General features: G+C 42.3%; 1 protein-coding gene across 1 annotated transcript in view; it reads left to right on the top strand.

The window, feature by feature from the left end:
- The window catches only part of LOC144762929 (calpain-13-like), a 449243-nt gene that overhangs the window by 223639 nt on the left and 205932 nt on the right, over positions 1-19672 (top strand). The window contains exons 6-7 of the mRNA XM_078648231.1: positions 152-332; positions 5907-5948. Coding sequence (XP_078504357.1) covers positions 152-332; positions 5907-5948 — 223 coding nt within the window. The remainder of the gene's footprint in view (positions 1-151; positions 333-5906; positions 5949-19672) is intronic.

Here is a 19672-nt window from a genome sequence, read left to right as displayed (position 1 = left end):
ACTGAAAAGTATTTCTTCATCATGTCTCTGTAGTAGAGTTGTACATAAATATGTGCTGTAACAAAGACCCTTTAATTTCACCTCTTTGAACTCCCTCTGTCAGCTTAGGTGAATCACTCATCTAATAACACTGCTCATGTCTTCTCTCCAGGCTCCAGGGCTCCTACCAGAATCTGCACTGGGGGGACCCGTCAGAGGCATTTGTGAACTTTTCAGGTGGAGTGGCTGTGTCATTCAACTTGAAGGACCCGCATGTGCACAAGTTTGATCTTTGGAAGATTGCCAGTTTTGCAAGTCAAAATGCACTCATGGGTGCCACAGTTGGGAAGCAGGTGATTTATTATATATAACACGTTATGAAAAAAACAGTGTTGTGTTTGCATTCTTTTTAGCAGGTAAAGTGCCCAATGTTTAATGGTGGTTCAGTAGAATTTAGAAATGCAAAAATAAAAGTACAAAATGATGAAAACATAAAGGCGCGATATCTTGAAGTGGAAGTTCACTTGTGTGTTACTTCATAACTGAACACGCGGAAGGCTGTGGTACGATCCAGAGCACATGTTGAAAATGTTTTCTGACTCGTAAAACTAAATTCTGAATGGATATAGAATTGATATCTGTATTATAGGCGTCCCTTCTAAACACCAAATTGGTATCATATGCACCATAGTTATGAGACTAAAATGTGCTCTGGTGACACAGGAGTCTGCTTCATTTTTACCAGGCAGCACTAAACGACTTTTTTGGGCTTAATGCTACCTTGTAAATATTGTTCCCTTTAACGCAATTTTCAGCGTTAAAGAGGCGTGCAATGGCGATCCTGGGGGCCTTCCCAGAAACATCCATGGCTTTCTGTCACTGCTCCAGATTTACAAGAAATCGTACTCTGAGGCTCCGCCAAAAACTTACGCCTCCCCTGGGAGGCGTAAGGGAGGCACAACGAGGAGAAATATATTTATTTTTCCTTGTTTTTCCTTTTTAAAGCCTTGTGTGATTGTTTTTGTGCAGGGAGGTTTGCCTCAATCAGATTGAGTTGTAATTTGCAACTTACCTAATGAATATTAATGAGGTAGGTCAGACTGCGACCCACTCTAAATTTCTCAGAACCAAGCTATTTGCTCATAGATCAACTCAGAAAATGATTTACTAATCGCAAAAATACTGGCGGCAAAATGTGACCAGTACTTTGCTGCCAGTAAATCTGGCCGTAAGTACGAAACACAGAGAGCCAAACCTGCAATCATGAATGACATAATGAACCACCATTCAAAAGGGAAGAAATCTGAAGGTACCACATCTGACCGAGGCAAGGGTGAGATAATGGCGATGTATTTAATTTCTGAGTTCCCAGCAACAAGTGGGTGATGTAGTATTGTGAATAAGCAATGCCTTTTACTTCACATGTCATTGCCGAAGGTGACCCTATTTGGATGCACTCTTGTCTATTAGAATATTTTCACATCACCCACCCAACGGTGCAGCTAAAGTCGCTATCCGCCTTAAACTGCGTGGCATCAGAGACCTCAGTTTTGCACAGTACTGGAAATCAGGCTTTGCATCTCTAGTTCTGAAGCCTTGCCAAGGCATGGCCTTCGAAAAATACAGCGAATGCTTGGAGTTTGCTCACCTACATGGCCCCAGGCCCAAAGTCAGGAAAAGTCAATTTACCTATGTGCATGTAGGCTGTGGGGGTTGCATGGAAATACACATAAGAAGCCAGTAACAATTACATCTCATAACACTTCTACATATTACAACCAAGCTTTCTGATCTGCATGTGCAATATGAACAAAGCTGACGGGCAATAACCCCAAGAATTCCCCAAGCCGACAGCCTTTTACAAAAGTTGTCAATAACAGGTTACGCCGAGGGTGACAGATGTCAAATGGAGTTTTCTGCCATAAGGCCTGTCAGTCACAGACATGCATGAGCAGCTCACTGTGAATCTACATGGTGTAATCTGTAGACACACTTGGGTAGTTGGTTGCATGGATTGCTATAACTGTACGTATTTTCAGCACGGGCTGCATGGATTTCGTTTAGGGGTCTCCAGGGGTTGCGCCTTGCAAACTCTGGCACTGCATTTGCAACCCTATCCTCAGAGGTAGCAACATCAGTGCCAGGAGCACAGGGGTAGGTCGTCCTTATGGATATCTATTGAGGCTCCAATCTCCTTTTTTAAATAATGTTTTATTACACTAATGGTTCATAATATATTATTCACTATAAGTGTAATAAAAAGGGGATATGATGCTCCCTGGCAGCAGAGATAAGTAAAAAATGCTTTTGAATGTATGTTGTGTGCATGTATGTAGGTGAGAGCGTGTTTATGTGACAGACAGTGTGTGTTTGTGCTTCTGTGTCTATTTGTAAGCATGTGTGTGGTTTGAGTGAACATAAGGCCAAATGGCATGTGATGTTTCTTCAGCTACCCCAGGCTTTTTGGTGAATTGACGTTCATTACTGGCTGCTTACATTATGTTCTAAATGCTCAAAAATGTATTAAAAGACTTATTTTGGCAATGCATAGACCACATATAGAAAAAGAAAGCGAACACATATGTATTAGTTGGTGATCATGAGCCCTCACATCGAATGCCACTATAAAATCATGACAAATCCTGCTGGAGACCAAGTCAGTGAAGGGTTGTGAGACAGGAGAACTGTGATAAAAGTAGAGTTTAGAAGATACAGCATTAGAAAAAAGATAGTGGTGCTGAAACTTGCATCTCTAGCCAGAAAGAGACAGCCAGAGAGATAGTCTTGGCACTCAAACAGGAAAATAATCCGGATCAAGGACACTGAGGTGACAAGATAGAGCATGAGACTGTAAGGGTAAGCAAGATAAACCAGGGTAGTTCAATATAAAGAGAGAGAGAGAGAAGGGTGTGCAAATGTGTCATTTCTGTAGACATACCTCTGTGCAGTAGCACGCAGGTACACCGATTGCCCAGTCACACTTGACCTTCACCCTCTCTCTCTACAGTATCCCCAGTGCCAGGAGCTTTCTCTTCCTCTTTCAGCCACTATGCACTCTTGTCCTGACTAATGACACCCCAACCTGCTGCACTTAGGATTAAACTCCCTTCCTGCACTAGACCCAACTGCCACAGGCCACACACCTGGGCAATATACAAGCACCACAAATAGAATTGGCACTGTTTCTCCCAGTATGTTCACAACCACAAGCAGCAGCTGCACAGCTCTGTTTCACTGCCGACAGCTAAAGCTGTCAATACAGGCATAAAGATTTGTCTCTGTATGCAACACATTGGGCCCGATTCACAAAGGTAAACTGAGACGAAAGTCTAACATTATGACTTTCAGTATTCACAAAGGGCATTTACGAGTAGTAAAGTTATACTTTTGTCTCAGTTAATCTCAAGCTTTGGTCTTAAATTTAACTGAGACCAAAAGTCTAACTTTACTACTCATGAATGCCCCTTGTGAATACCGGAAGTCGTAAAGTTAGACTTTTGTTTTAGTTTACCTTTGTGAATTGGGCCCATTATTTTTTATTTTTGGGCAACTCTATCATGGAACCATTTGAAAAGAGCAACATTCTTCTTGTGGTTTATTGGATGTTAGAGAACCGATCGACGTATCAAAGTTGTAGTGCTACACGTGGACTGGTTCTGCCTGCAGATGAAAGGCAATTGGAAGGTGTTTAAATACTTGCAAGTAGTTTGTCCCAAGAAAGGTTTTAGTTATAGTGCCAATGGTAGTCTGTGCTCTAAGGTCCTCCCTAGAGAGTAGGTTTCGGGTTCTTCTTGAAAAATGTAAGGTTTTAACTGAAGTTCAGCAAAGGATCATATATGTTCTTGTGATTCTTATGTGTCTTCAAGTCTGAAAGGAAGTAGCTGATACCATTGTAAATTTAAGTGAGGATTTCTGTAGATATTTATTTGCCAGTTGATGACAACAAGCTTCAGTACCCACTCCAGGCAGCTCCACGGCGGCCCTAATAGGCTCTCCAGGGACCCCAGGTGAGCCGCGACGCCAGGCGCGCCATCAGATCGCTGCAGGGGCACGCCTCCCAGACAGGGAGCAGGCCGCAAGACCACGAGGCTGGTTGCTCCGTCTGTTTTTGGCTCCGCGATGAACAAATCACATCAGTGTGTGCCTCCTGCTTATCCGCTCACACTCTGTCCCTTTTCGGGATTTGTTGGTATACGCCGGATAAATGACAGATTGTTTGCTCGACCAGCAGAGCCTTTTTACCAAGTGGCCATCTTGCAGCTCTGCTCGGCCACGCCCCCCTTTTAATGAAGAATTAAACTTGTATATACATTTTATGATAATGCAATAAAATGATGTGTAATGAAAATGTAACTTATGTTTACAGTTAAGGAATGACATAAGGCAAATATCTTAATTATTTTGTCTAATGTCATAAGCCCCAAATACTAGTTAGACGTTGATGGTGGCATGTTAAATCAAAACCAATACCTATGTATAAAACTATTTTAATGCAGTTGAATAAAGAGTTTATACTCATGGAATGTTGAATAATCACGTGGAACTGCTGCTCCTCGACAGAATTCTGGATGATATTCCTTTTTTAAAAATTAGGAATATATCTCACATCCGTGCTTAATTTGAGCCGTGAGTTGCCATTGGGGGGCACCGCCACCTATTTTTGGGGAGCGGTAAAATAGAGCTAGCGACAGAAAAAGAAACAAAACAGAAAGACTGTCATAAAGGTAGAAAGCAGGAGACTGTAAGAGCGAGAAAAAGGGTCAGTGAGGGTCTGTTGCTGGGCAGAAGAGTCTGGAGGTGAATTCAACCTTGCTATTCCGTGTGCCTACACTTAATTGTACCGGATGAGGGCTTCAGAGTGGAGCTTTGTGCACTGGCCCTTATTGCATTACAAATTAAACACTGGCTCATATTCAGTCCCTGCTCTGTAAGTGAAGGGCTGCTATAGGGAGTAGGAAAGGAGGGATTTTGAGGGTGGACAAAGGAAACAGAAGTCTTGGAGGTGGGTGGTATATTATCATTACTTTAAACATCAAGATATACATGTAGGCATGAGAAAAGTGTATCTCTTACCTTCTTCTTCTCCACCACCTTCTGTAACTCCCTGTATCACTCCAAAAAGTGTTTTATTTATGATGCTCCTGATTTGATCTTCCTAGGGGCTAAGTTTCATTTTGGTGGTGGTCCTCTCACTGCATCTAAACATTCTTATCAGTGTTTAGAAAGCAAATATCTTACTCAACATTAAAATTCTAGAAACCATTTTTTCAGTACTCCATTCTCAGGAAGCGTGAAAAAACAGAATTAACTTGTTGATAATCTGCTGCAAAATTCTGCTTCTCTCCTTGGCACTGTTTTTGTTCTAAGTGCACAACTAGACCTGTGTCTTCCTTCACAATTTCTTCAGCTACTTCTTGCAGTTCGGCTTCACCGAATTTGTCTTTTCTCATTCTCTCAGAAGCCGTGATAGATGACTGATAGTTTATCTGCAGTGGATTGCTGTTTGTTTGTGAGGATTACTTTGAAATGTAGATACAAAGATGACAGGCACAGAGGAACAGCAGAAAGACAAGTTGAAATAACATTGCTTCTCTCAATACAACAACACACTCTTCTGTATGTATATAGGTATATAAGTGTATGGTATGTCTAATTCATACACCTATCCAAAAGGCAACTTGTTATGAGGTCCTAAGGGAGAGAAGAGTGACAGCACATCAGTGAAAGAGCAGTTTGCTCTCCACCTAGAAAATAACTCGCTCATGAAACTATACTTTTTATTATAACTTAGTTACTTGCAAAGAAATACTCTATTATGTTTAAATGGTCTCACATTTCGAAAGAGTCTGAGCTTATATAGAAGAGACAACTTAGTTGAAAAAATATATGAATTATATTTAAAAACATATTTCTGTACTCTCTTGCAGGCTTCACCAAATGACAACCGAAGAATGAGCGCCCCAACCTTGGTAAGCATTCTAATCTTGTCTGCTTTTCTTTACAGCCATACTAGCTTTGTGCTCTCTGCCTGGTGTACTAAAGAAACCACAAGAGTTATGAGGGCCCTAGTTGATGCCTTTGGAGCGAAAAAGACCAAGGGATAATATAGTACCCAGCATATCATTTCGTCTTTTAGAAATAGAACCACATTTTATAAAGCTCCATCAATTAAAAGTACATTTCAATTAAAATTTAATTTTTTGAATATATTTTTGTTTATGAATGAATCAAAAGATATCATAATGTGTGTATTTGCTAAACGTATAATTGATTCTGTATTTTTGTGTACGGTTTTGAGGTTCAAATAGTAAAGATTAGTTAGGTTGGTGTCTCTGGCTTACTGTAGGGATTCATTGGGAGGTCACAGAAATGAAAAAGTTAAGAACAACTGCTCCAAGGGCTCTAGACCTGAGTACTAGGTGTTTAATTAATAAAATAAATGGTATACATTAAAGAATATTTAGTTTAAGTCTATGTATGCATGTAATTGACAAATATTTGGCTTCCTTTTCCAGGTTTTGACATTTACCATATATTGGATTGTAGGAGATGTAGTTAATTGTATTTCATATGTGTGTTAAAGGAAGTGGTAGTGTTGCCGTGAGTGACTAGATTCAGTGGTATTTAGAGTGGGATTGTGTGTGTGACTACATTCAACAAGAATATATTTTACTTGCAAAGGTATGTTATTATGTAGTGCTTCCTATGTAGTCCACGCCATACATTATGTATGCCAACACCACGGTTAAGGTAATGAGAGAAATGTTTTGCATATGAGTGTGTGAGTACAGCGCTTGATATAAAATGTTATAGTTTGAGGCATAAGATATCAGTGAATGGGCAGTATAAATCTGTACTTGGGAGAAATTAAGATGCCGCTGAAACAGAGGACGGTTGACAGAATTTTTGTCTGTCAAATTAGAGGGAACTCCATGGTGGTTGACTGGTAAATAGATGTCCTTAGATGTCAAACTTTAAATTAGCCCCCACGTTATCATGCATACAAATAACTCTGTGATACAGGAAAGGCTGTGATCGTATGGCGATTGTATGTGGTTGCAGATCATAATTAACTGGAAGGTGTGCCAGGCAAGTTTTAGAAAGCTCCATGAATCTGTAGCTGTAATGTTTTGTATAGCAACAAAGAAAATAAGGGTAGAATTTTATATTCTAAGAATAAGAATACACTGAGTGTGAAGAAAAGGGATTCCCAAAAGCTTCACATTTGGTTGGAAAGTGCTACTGTTTTGGTAGTGCTGGCCATATGGCGAATTATAAAAGAAAGACCAGCCTTGGGTCAGAATTGCTTGAACTGTGGAACAGTGGGACATTTCACAAGAGTGTTTATAAAAGGTTTTACAAGCACTAGTGTTAAGTGTGTGAATGATAGTGATACTAGCTTTTCCCCAAAAAGTGTCAAAAATACTAAAATATGGTTGTGTCTCAAGTATTAATGCCATTGTTGTGGGATAAGAACTACTAAGGAGTATATGTACACGGGAATAACACCACCACTAAACCTTACTATTGTACTTAATTTTATGTTGCCCTTTCTCTTGGTGCTACAACATGCCCTTAGATGTTCAAGCCACAACCCCTCAAGTGATTCTTAGTTGCTTTTCTTATGCCTCTAGCTCCCACCTTTCTCATCCCACTGAAACCACTTCTTAAACCCTTCAGCAATCTTACAGTGCAGTCTGGTTGTGAGCAGTTACGTACTCCATGATGGCTTCAGGTTTCTGAATTATATTCTGATGTTGAAGTGAAATGGGTGTGTAACTCTTAGTAGTGCATGCCGTCCAATAGGTGGTGTAATTACTAGTTAATAAAAGAGAGTCGTTTTTCCAGTTGTTTGTTCCCTGCACCAACATGTACACAGTGACAAGGAAGAGCTCTGAATTACTGGAAGGCAGGAAGCACAAGTGATTTAAACAAGTATCTAATAACGCTGTAGTAAGCAGTGGCACACCTTCCAAGCCCAGACCTTAAAACGTCATTAATGCATTTACTGGCATCCATGCTGTGTTTTAGTTTTTCATCTCTTGTATTTTTTTTTAGTTTAGTCCTATGATATATTTGTTTAATATTTAAGGAGTGGGGTCACTGGTTACATTTACAATCTACATGTTCTATTGCCTTTTTTTTAACAACGTATTATTTTCCCTGCACTTTTTACTTTCTGTTCCGTAAAATACTATTGTGTAATGTTCCAGCTATCCAGCCCCACCAGTTGTTTCTTTTGTCTCCAGAATGGTACAGGTTTTTGTGTGTGTTGTGCCCTTAATGTAAGGATCCTCCACATGGTTGAACTTGATAACCTACAGGATATGCAAGTGTAGACATCTGTGGAGGTTGAAGTTGTTTGACCTTTGTATCCCGGGCTCCAGCCTGTGGCGGGTCTGCAAACTGGGCCAAGTACAACTTTCCTCATCTTGACAGTCAGGGTTCTGAGGGCAAGTAGTCACAGGCATGTGTCCAATTTTCCCCGCAAAATTCGCAAGTTAGCATCACTTTGTTTACTGCTGGCCAAGAGAGAGGTCGCACTGCACTGGTGCTCGAGGCGTGCTCCCACGGTCACTGCGTGGCTAAGGAGTGTGGCGTACTGCAATGTAACCAGTGTGGAGTATTCTGGCCAACTCCCGGCCTCTTCCCGCCCTACTGACATCTGGGGTCCGTACCGCCAATACATTGCAGGGAAGGCGTTAGAGGCGCCCTCTCAGTCCCTACATCCCAATACACCGACCGGGGTGGGTTAGACCGTGGGACTCCCCTTCCTTACACCCACTCAGGCGATGATTTTGATACAGCATGCTGCCGCCCCTTAGGTGTTGGGGCGGGGACTTGGTGGGTCAGGGTCACACCGCCATCCCAGGCTTCGGGGGCCTCGTGCCCGTGGTGGAAGGCTTTCACACATGGTGCGGTTCAATTTTTGGACCTTCACGTCTCCTCCGGTTTGTGCTAACTCCTGCTTCTCGTTCAGCTCATTGTAGGGTGGGATGGTTCATTGTTTGATTTTACTGTGATGTGGTTGTTGTCAACGGTGCCACTTAACGTCATACGACCTGATTTACTGTGCTGGTCTCGTAATCTGGTTTTATTGATTTTTGTCCCTTTTTAGCCTTTCTTTACTTTTCGTGCTATTGGTTATGTTTAATTTGTATTTCAGTTGCCTTATCAAAAAAAGTTCCTATTGTATCATTTACAGTGTTCTATGGTGCAACCCTACAATACGCCTAATTGTACTCATTGCTGTGCTGCCTGTGATACTTGCTGTCCATAAGTACATGTATTGTCTCAGTTTTTTTTACTACTGTGGATTGCCTCATCAGCTCTAATAAAGTGTTAATAAAAAAAAATAAGTAGTCACAGGCATCTCAGGGAGGTAGTGTAGGGGGTACAAGCTCAGGACTCAACAATCAACCAGCATACACAACAATTCCAATGTCTTGTCAAGTGCTTCTCTCTTTAGAAAAGACTTTACTTTTCACCTCACAGCAGTGCCTAATACTACACAATTCAATGCTGTATACAGAGTTTTGAGCCTGTCCGGTAGTGCTACGCCTCTTTGCGCTCTCCATGCTATCTCACAATCTGGAGAACCTAAATGAGTTTGCTACCCTCGAAATGATGGTAGCAGCATGAAGAAGGCTCAGGTGCAGATTCTGGTGCCACACAAGTCAAATGTGCAGTTAGTTCACTCAGTTGCTCGAGTTTTTACCCCTGGTGGTATAGAGAGTGTCAATCCAGTCTCTTACTCCTTCATGCTCAACAGGGGCGATGATGGCAGCTTTATTCCATGGCAAGCAGACCACCAAGGGATTTGCAACCATGAACTGTCCAGCGCTAATGCCGAGGGAGTTAAAGCCCTGAGTGTGACAATGTAGTCACCATGACAGTTGATGCTCTAACCAGCCAATGCAATCTCCAATGCAGATGCCGTCCCGATAGGGCTGAAATGTTGAAGCACATACACTGTTCGCGAACCTCGTCTGGAAACATGGAGAGTCGGAAGACCCTCTGTGCCATGGGAAGTGCCTTGCTTTGCTCTCATGAAGTGTGCTTTCCATGGGTGTCCCTGAGACCAGGAATACACCAGCTAGATTGAGTGAATAAGGGAAGGGTGGAGAAAAGGATAGAATGGTGGGTGGACCGAATTAATTGAGAATTGAGATCTAAAAGCCACAATTTAGCCACACTGTTTTCAGAATTACACCGGCAAAGCTTCTAATGAGTGACTGGCTTACTTGCCTCACTCGCTACCTCTGTGCCATTCACGATATGGCTCAACGAGGGCGTATTTGGATTATTCTGGCTACTCTGTTGTGTCTATGATTCCAATCTTGATGGTTTTCTGCAGTCAAGGTTGCAGCTTCAGCCAAAGGCATCATCAGTGTCTTGGACCATTGAAACCTTCACTTTTGATCCTGCATGTCCTTTGTAGCATAGACCACACTTCTCGGGTCACTCTTTTTCCTCTTTACTAACACCCTTTTCAGCCCACTTAACGCACAGTTTCACTCCTTCAGCTTTCTTACAGTGCAGTCTGGCTGTGAGTTACTAAGCAAACTCAAGCAGCCCCAGGTGTCTGGGAAGCATTCTGAGGTGGGACTCTGGGGCATCAGTGACTCCTAGCAGTGCATCGCGTTCAATAAGTGGTGTAATCACTGGTGAGCAAAGTAAAGCATTGTTTTTCTTGTTTCCAGTTGTTTGGTCCTTGCACCAACGCACACCCTGTGACAAGGCAGGGCTCCTGATTACTGGCAGACAGGAAGAGCCGGTGATTCAGACACCCATCCAATCATGTTGCAATAAACAGTGCCACTCCATCTGAACCCTGACCTAGTGACCTCATAACTGCATTTACTGGCATTCATGCGCCACTTATCTCATCCATCCATCTATATTTCTTGTTGTCCCCTGAAATGTTCACGACGTTGTGGCTAGGTTTGTTTTGTTTCTAGTTAATGGCCAATCCTCAATGGCCCACGGGTCAGAATACTAAACAATTATTTGCAATGCAATCGGTCTCGACTTTGGGACCTTATATGTATTTGGCTATACAGCACATTAGCCTGGGTGCTGAAACACCTACTGTTCTTTAACATGGAGGGAAAGTAAGCACCATACTGCATGACACGCTAGATATGGGGACACATGGAGAGAAATATTGCCTTTCAGCGGGAAATGGTATAGTTGAAAGCTCTCTCCATACTAATATTATAAAGAGAGAGCCCACACCTTTGAGGCGGGTAATCTCAGTAACCACAGCACCAATCACAACACCCAATACAGTGTTGGAAAGGGCAGTTGCAGCAGAAGGACATAGGCTATGCAGACGGCCACCATATATATATATTTTTTGCAGAGTTTTATATAGCGTGAACTTGACACGAACTGAATCAGGTATCAGAGCGCTTTACATAGCACCAGTTTTGTTACATGAGGACACACATTCATTTTTGGTAGGCACGGGGAGATTAAGTGATTTGCCCAGAATCACAGGATGTTTGGCGTCGTTAACAAGACTCGAACCCAGATCCCCAGGTCCGAGGTTGAGCGCCTTAGCCGTTAAGCCAACTCCTCTATACATTTGAAAGGTAAAAGAACGTGCCAGCAAAGTAGACCTTGTGGACGTGTCTGCGTTGTGCTGTGGGCGTGGGCTGGGGGCGTGACAAACGCTGGGGGAGTGCGGTACGGCCATCACATCGTGGGCTGTGGGCGTGTGCTGGGGGCGTGACAAACGCTGGGGGCGTGTGTCCGCCCTTCATGCCATGTGAGTCGTACATACAAGCGCCAATTACGTTGCTGCGCAGCATCAAGGGGCACGCTGGGGGCGTGAGAAACGCTGGGGGCTTGTGTCCGGCCTTCATGCCATGTGAACGCAATTGCGCCGCATCAAGGGGCACGCTGGGGGCGTGAGAAACGCTGGGGGGGTTTGTGCTACGTTCCGCCCTTCATGCCATGTCGGTCGTACATTAATCAGAAGATCGTCTGCTGTGGCCGTGTGCTGGGGGCGTGACAAACGCATTCACCTGGAGGCCTGGTAAGTAACGTTACTGCAGCCTCACCTGCGCGCTGCTACTGAACTCTCTCATTTAACGAAATTACACGCGCCTGCTACCAGCAACAAGTGCTCTAGCCGGGCTCAGGCGGCGGATCAGTACACAAGCGGTGGAACACGCAAATGAGCGTGTCTGTGGGGTCAATTACTGTAGCCTCTCCTACTCGCTGTCACTCAACTCTCTCATTAAACCAATTTACCCGCAGCTGATAACTCTCTCATTCAGCGACATTACACGCGCCTGCTAACATGAACCAGGGCTGTAGCCGGACTCAGGCGGCGGATCACTACACCAATTACACGCGTCTGCTAACATCAACCAGGGCTGCAGCTGGGACTTTTCCATCCCTATTCTAATGAAACAAAAACTGTTGTCTACCGCGAGATTTTAAAATAAATTGCCCTTGCCAAATACACACATTACACACATTCTATTTCATACCCGGACAACGTCGGGACGGGCTGCTAATTTTTAATATAAAATCAGGGCCTTTGGTGGTCATATCAGTGAAAATACAAGATTTGAAAAAATATTATTGTCTATTGGTGCTTGTGGAAGACAATTTCTATGGACTGGAATCTAGAGAATGCTAAAGTGATTGGTATTTTCCTGACCTCTGGTGGTCGTTTTCTATCAAGACAGTTTAATAGAGGCAGTTGAACAGAAAAAAAAGTCCCTAAGCGGAAGCAGACTAGTCCTAGGACTGATCTCCAGAGCCCACAAAGTACATACACATATACGTATATAATAAGTATATACTAAAGTATATACAAGATGTCTCGAATGCTCGACCTAAAAATTGTTTGTGCGGGGAGTCTTAAAGCCACTGTAAGAGGGTGGCTGAGATGCCACTGATAGGGTTCAAACATGTGCCTCTTTGCCAGTTGCACGCAGACCTCAGCAGCAGGCATGCCCGTCTACTCAACTCTCTTCACAAAAAGTATTTCTTGGAAACAAACAGATGTCAATTCTGTAAGCAACCTGCTGTCATCAGCCCTCGTCTCAAAAGGGATGAAACGTTTTTCCTTGGAAAGCAATTCCACAATGCACCTCATTTTAGTGTGTTCTTGCCTGTTTCTGCATTTCTGGTGCGTCCAGACAGTGCATCAAAGCCACTCTGGTTCTCTCCAAGGTATCTTCCAATGTAAGCTGTTGACTAGCCAACCTTATAGGTTTGGTTTTTAAGAGTGCAGATGTAGAGATCTATTGATAACAATACACATAGGTCCAGATTGACAAAGTCTTTGCCTTGGGTTTGCATTACTTTTTAAACGCAGACCTGCCACATGGTGTTGTGCTTGTAATTACAATACTACACAAATATTAATTTGCATTGAATTGAAACCAAAAGTAATGCAAAGATGCACTATGCACAGCCTTGAGTTACTTTGCATCAAAGGACGTTCTATGGGCGTTCCCATGTGACCATCCAACATTTTTTACACAAATCCCTATCTACGAGGACCTGTAGAAGGTGATTTGTTTCTAAATCCTGCACCTCCCTAAAATAGATGTTATGAGGAGAATTGTTCTCATTTCTCCTCGTTTTTGCCTCTTTGTATGTGTGCTGCATTCTACAGGACACATACAAAGAGGGACATACCGTAAAGCATAGTTTTTGTTTAGGAAGGAAACTTGCTTTATGGCGCAAAGGTGTCTATGTTGGCACATGGCAGCTTAAAGTGTGCCAGCACAAGCAGAGAACAGAGCAGAGCCACATCTTAGTATGTACAATACTGTTCTTCTGTCTCTTTTTCACGCATCCCAGCACAGAAAGTTTACTTTCTGCCCTGCTTTTAGTGAATTATTTGTAAATCTCTGTCATAGATTGGACTTTTCATCTGCCCCTTTCCAGCACTGGCTTTCTTCTACCTGTCTTTTTCAAACAGTAGAATATTCATTTCTCACCTAGTGCTGCAGGCTTTTTGGGTGATTTGGGCATCCATTGAATAATGAAGAGGCACGAGGAAACTGACAAAATATGAATCCTATTTGTCACCCATATTGCAGGACCCAGCAGTTGATACCCTCCAGTGGTCTCAATCCCCGAGGCGGGCAAGAAATCCCTAATCTTAATAAAAGTACTGGGTCTCTTTGTAGGCCTCAAAAGTTTAATTTGGCCTTCTCTGATGGAAGTGTGTACCACTTACCTTCCTTTGACTACTACCAATGTGGGTAGTGTCAGAGAATGGAGCCCAAGACACCAGCCTTGGCTTCCTCCACCATTCTTTGAGACCAGGCTTCCTAAAGTAATTTGGTATTCCTAAAAAACCCTTTTTTAACAGGTTTGAAAAATCCCCTTCTGCTGGAACATGAAAAGAAGCGGCTTTGAAAGATACTTCAAATATATACATATATATACATTTTCTTCGATGGCAAACAGTCATTTGATCAATGCTGTAACTTCCTTGCTGTTCTATGTTTTAAAATTCTTGAGGAAGATATTTCCATTCATTTCACAAGACATGCAGAAACTGGAGGTTACTGCACTTGTGCTCTCAAAATTTAATTATTGGAATGGACCTTATATAAATTTAGAGCAAAGTTTAACAAACAAACTACAAGTTCTGCGAAATGCTGTGGCGCGTATGCTTCTCAAGATCCTCAAATATCACTCAGGTTCCCTAGCCTTGGTTCAGCTCCACTGACTGCACATTCACAAGCGTATTAAACCAAGAGCTCTTCGTAATGCTTTTAAAGAGCTCAGCCCAGAATATCTTAAGCAAAAATTAATCTGGTACCACCCATTCAGCATCTTGTGGTCTTCCTCAGCCCTCAATGTAATTGTTCCTAAAGTGAAGAGGGCTCATTAGGGAGGAAGTAGCTTTATTTGCTGTATAGCTAAAACATTTAATTCTCTTCTCAATTCTTTAAAGAAATGTACTGATCTTCACAAATTCAGGAAAGCCTTTAAAACATGGCTTTTTACGCAATAATGTTTCTTTCAGTCTTTGTTTTTCAGGATCTTATTCTAATCCTGCATTTTCTTCTTGCCTCCTTTCTTGTGCAGCTGAAAGCGCCTAGAGGTCTTCGGGCAGTAGTGTGCTTTATAAAAATAAAATTTGATTTCATTAGAGTAGCAGGGATTTTGGCGAAGTGAAGTGCACTTTGGGCAGATTGGGGAATATTTTTCTAAGTCCCATGTTACACCACTTCGAGTGGCCCAGGACCTGTTAGCATCACTTATGGGGTTAGGGAACACTCTGCCAGGTGCAAGGTTCAACGTCTCAGGGGCTTAGTATGTCCCTGTAGTGCATACAGGAGACCAGTCAACTAGCTGTTGGAGTCACTTCTGGCAGTTCTGGGTTCAAGGAGATGGTGCAGATCTCTTTCAAACCGCAAGGCAGCCCTTCAAGCAGCAGGGCAGGCCCAGGGGGAGCAAGGAAGGCCTTAAGCAGCAGGACAGTCCTCTAGCACTTATTTAATGTAATAATACTCCAATTGAAGTGTCAAGCCTTACAATAGTGAAACACAAATTTAGGATTTTTTCTGCCAGGACATCTAAAACATAAATCCATATATCCTACTTTTTACATACAATGAACCCTGCCCTGTGGCCTTTTATGGCCTACCTTTAGAGTGACTTACAAGTATTAAAACGACGTTTGAGGCCCAGGAAAATGGTTAAGTCGGCAGTTTAAACTGCATTACAGATTGCAATGGCTGGCCTGAGACATGTGTTAAAGGGCTATGTCAGTAGGTGGGAGAATCAGTGTTATGAACCCATTAGTAGCATTTAATTGGGTACAAGTAGTAGCATATACTAGGGACTTATGAGTCAATTAAATCTGCCAATCAAGTATAGGCCAATATTATCCTGTTTTAGAGAGAGAGAATAAGCATTTTACTACTTGTTAGCAGTGGCCAAGTGCCCAGTGCCTTAATAGCAACAAAAACAGGAGGGTGAAGGCAAAATGTTTGAGGAAAGACCACACCAAGGATCTCGGCTCTAACAGCTTTCCCTCACCCTATCATCTGAGAACACCTTTACATTCTACACTTTTATTCTATGCTCTGGTCTGCTTAGTTTTAAGCTGACTCAGCTCATTTGTGCCTCTTTCACAAATGTTCTTTTTATTTCTGATACCTCAAATAGATAACCTATGCAGTCTTTTAGTCCCCTTTCTTTTTCCGTGTTTTAGTACGTTGTACACTTTTTAAGTCAGGCTTCACATTTAAGAAGCACTCCTGTGAGAGCAGCTATAGCTCCATGCAGATGTTGCTTTTATTGAGTACAGGTTTTGATTGGACAGAAGTTGTGTGCTTCCGCTGAAAAAGAATGCCTGTGATGCACTATTTGACTTATGGTAAAGCTTATGCTTAACAGAAGAACACAGCAGTACTGAGTTGGGTATGGTGACCATCCTTGATCAAGCTGTTATGACAAATGCAGTGGGGCAGACGTGTTTATTGTGAAAATCATATGATACATCAAAAGGCCTTTTAGGATAGATTGATGGTAAGCTGTGTTAAAGCCTTTGAACAGGTATTGTGTTACATGAATTCTTACAGATTGCTCTAGTTGTAAAGGGTTTTGGTCTTGGTTCCTCCATTGGAGAAGAGTTTCAATTTGATAATCCTAGGTAACCCTAATAGTAGTGTTGAATATTATTTTACCAACTGCAATTATGTGTGTATTCATGATTTTCTGACTGCAGGCCTGATGGTGGCCTTGTAGTAATGTTTATGTAGAATTCAGTAGGCATGAGTTGGTTTTAAAACAAACCAGTGGGAAGGTTTATAGGCTGAAATTGATATTTTAGGAACATTTATGTCAGATTCAATAGGTCTAATTGTGTTTGACAGATTTATTTGTATGTGGAATCCCACAGATTACTGTAGTAGGCAAGGATTTTCTTATTGACTACTCTCTTTGATAGACTTCTAGAGTGAATATTGTCAATCTGATAGCCCTTGCTAGGTTATTTTAAGGATAGTGGATATTGTTTTGCCATCTGTATTTTTCTGTATATATTTGACATTATATGACTGCGCCTCATGGTTGGCAAATTATGTGCAATACAGGAGTTCTAAATTAGTTAGGGTGACAAGGCAATGATGAAGGCTATAGGTTTGATTGGTTCAGTGGGAAACGTTAACGTTTTGTTGAACGCTGTGGTATGGTATTTTGTAATATAGAATCTCATGCATTAAATTAATTAACACGGTTTTCAGGGTTTGTTACCTCCTCGAATATGCTCTTGTAGTTGAAGATATACTGTGATATACTTGTTAGAATTTCTTTAGAGGTGTTGCATAATGTTTTGCCAACTGTAAATTTATAACTATTAGCAGTTTTGCTGACTGTTTACCTTATGTGTGCCTTGTGAGAAAGCTTATGTTTGACATGGTAGCCCAGAGTTGGTGATGATGACAAGTCACAGAAACAAGTTACACACCAGGGGGTCGATTCCGATCCGGTAAAAAGCGGAGCATTTTTTTCCGTACGAATCGTACCCGTAACCGTCTCCGTACGAACGACGTAGTACGATCCACACCCGATGCAGCTATCCGTATGAATCGTACCAGGGACCGTACGAATGAAATTCCCGTACGAATCGCCCTCGGAAGTCGCTGTACGCGACGTTCATACGTTTCGCGGCTGCTTTTTACGACCCGGCAAGTACGATCCGTGTTGTGTACGCTCCGTACGACCCTTTTTCTACGGGAGCTGGAATCTGTCGTACAGTCAGAGTTCGCCCCGAAACAGGTACGGAACGGCCCCCCCGGGTACGGCGCGTACCCCCCATGATCACAGGGGTACGTGGCGTACCCCTACGATCATGAGGGTACGTGCCGTACACCCAGCGTACATGGGGTACGTGCCGTACCCCATGTACGCTGGGTGTACGGCACGTACCCCGCATGTACGCTGGGTGTACGGCACGTACCCCGCATGATCACAGGGGTACGGCGCGTACCCCTGCGATCATGGGGGGTACGCGCCGTACGGTGTGTAGGTGATCGTGCGCTTCTCCGTACGAAACGACGTGTACCGTACGAATCGCGTCCCGGTCGGCCGATCGGGATCGGAATCGTCCGGTCGTACGGCGTACGTACGAGTCGTACGGAAACGGCTCCGGATACGATTCGTACGGACGGGGATTTTACCGGATCGGAATCGACCCCCAGATTGGTACATTTGGGAAAGTTATATCACATGCTATAGGACTGATCTGCTTAATATGAAATGTTATAGATAAGAAAGTAGGTCAGACTTATTTGCTGTAAAATCATACATGAAAGCCAATAGGCCTTTAAGCGTGGATTGTCATTACACTGAGTTAAAGGCAGTACACACGTATTTTGTTACACAACATCTCACTGATTACCATAGAAGGCAAGGGGTTTGATGTTGGTTACCCCAGCTAAAATTCCTCGGGTTGATTTCTGTTTGGGGATCTTTTATGCCATTTTTAGGAGGGTCTGTATAGTGGGTTACCAGCTGTAATTTTGTATGTGTAAGTTTAAGAATGGGTACCAATTGTCTATTTGTGACAAAGGTCATGCTCAATACAATAGGCCTGTGTTTTTTATAGTGGCAGTTATAAAGGCTATTGGCTTGATTGTTTCATTGGAAAAAATGTAGGACAGATATCAGAGGTCTGATTTGTTTATTATTAAAGGTACAACATAAGCTTTAGACCTGACATATTTATTGGGAAAAGAACATGTCAAAGCGAAGGGATTTTTAAGGGAGAATAATATTACACTGCGATAATGCCTGTAGACAGGTATTTTGTTACATGGAATCTTACAGATGACTATAACAGGCAAGTAGTCTTGTACTATTTGTCTCTCTAATTTTATGACTGTTGATGATTACCATTTAGTAAAGATTATGTTCAATATGGTAGGACTTATTTAGATATGGTTGGTCATAAGACAGTGATGAAAGTTATAGGCCTAACTGGATTTTATTTGGGAAAGGAATGTCACATGCCATAGACCTGAAAAATGTAAGAAAGACCGTGGGTCAAACTTCTTTATTGTGAAAATGATATGTTAAAGCCACTGGGTCTTTAAGGGTGGATTGGTAATAACCTGTGTTAATACTTTAGATGTAAATGTTTCTGTGTGGAATGCCTGTCTATTTAAAGGAAGCAATTTGGTGCTGGTTAGTTCCTTTGACAAAACCAGGAAGTAGAAGATTTGCATTGTGATAATCATTGCTCGACCTCCTTAGGAAGTCCTGGCAAGTGCAGCTGTCTGCCAGGCCCTTGTATGGAAAGAAACAGACCCCTTAAAAATTCTATATAGATATACATACAAATAAGGTATTTGGGAAAGCCATCTTTTGTCTGTTTGAATGCCATTCGCATTTTGCTTCCCTACATGACTGTATACTACATGGGGATAGGAATTAGCTCACTTCTGCTGTTTGTGCCATGGCCTGTGAGTAACAGTATTTTGTCTGATTACATTTGCATATCCTTCTGAAAATTCAATGTGTTTGAGGAAATGGGCTGAGGCTAGTCTCTTCATTTTGCATTTTATCCTATTAATGACCCCTTTGATTTATTTGCGACTTTTGTTTAGCATTCAAGAGCTCCCTTGACCAGTCTCCCATTCACCAGTCTCTACATCCTCTGTGACCACTATTTATAAATGGGCATCCATCTTGGAGTGGT

Source organism: Lissotriton helveticus, chromosome 6 (assembly GCF_964261635.1).
Source record: "Lissotriton helveticus chromosome 6, aLisHel1.1, whole genome shotgun sequence".
NCBI lineage: Eukaryota > Metazoa > Chordata > Amphibia > Caudata > Salamandridae > Lissotriton > Lissotriton helveticus.
Note: the sequence above shows the minus strand (reverse complement) of the source record. Positions and strands in the feature narration are given on the sequence as shown.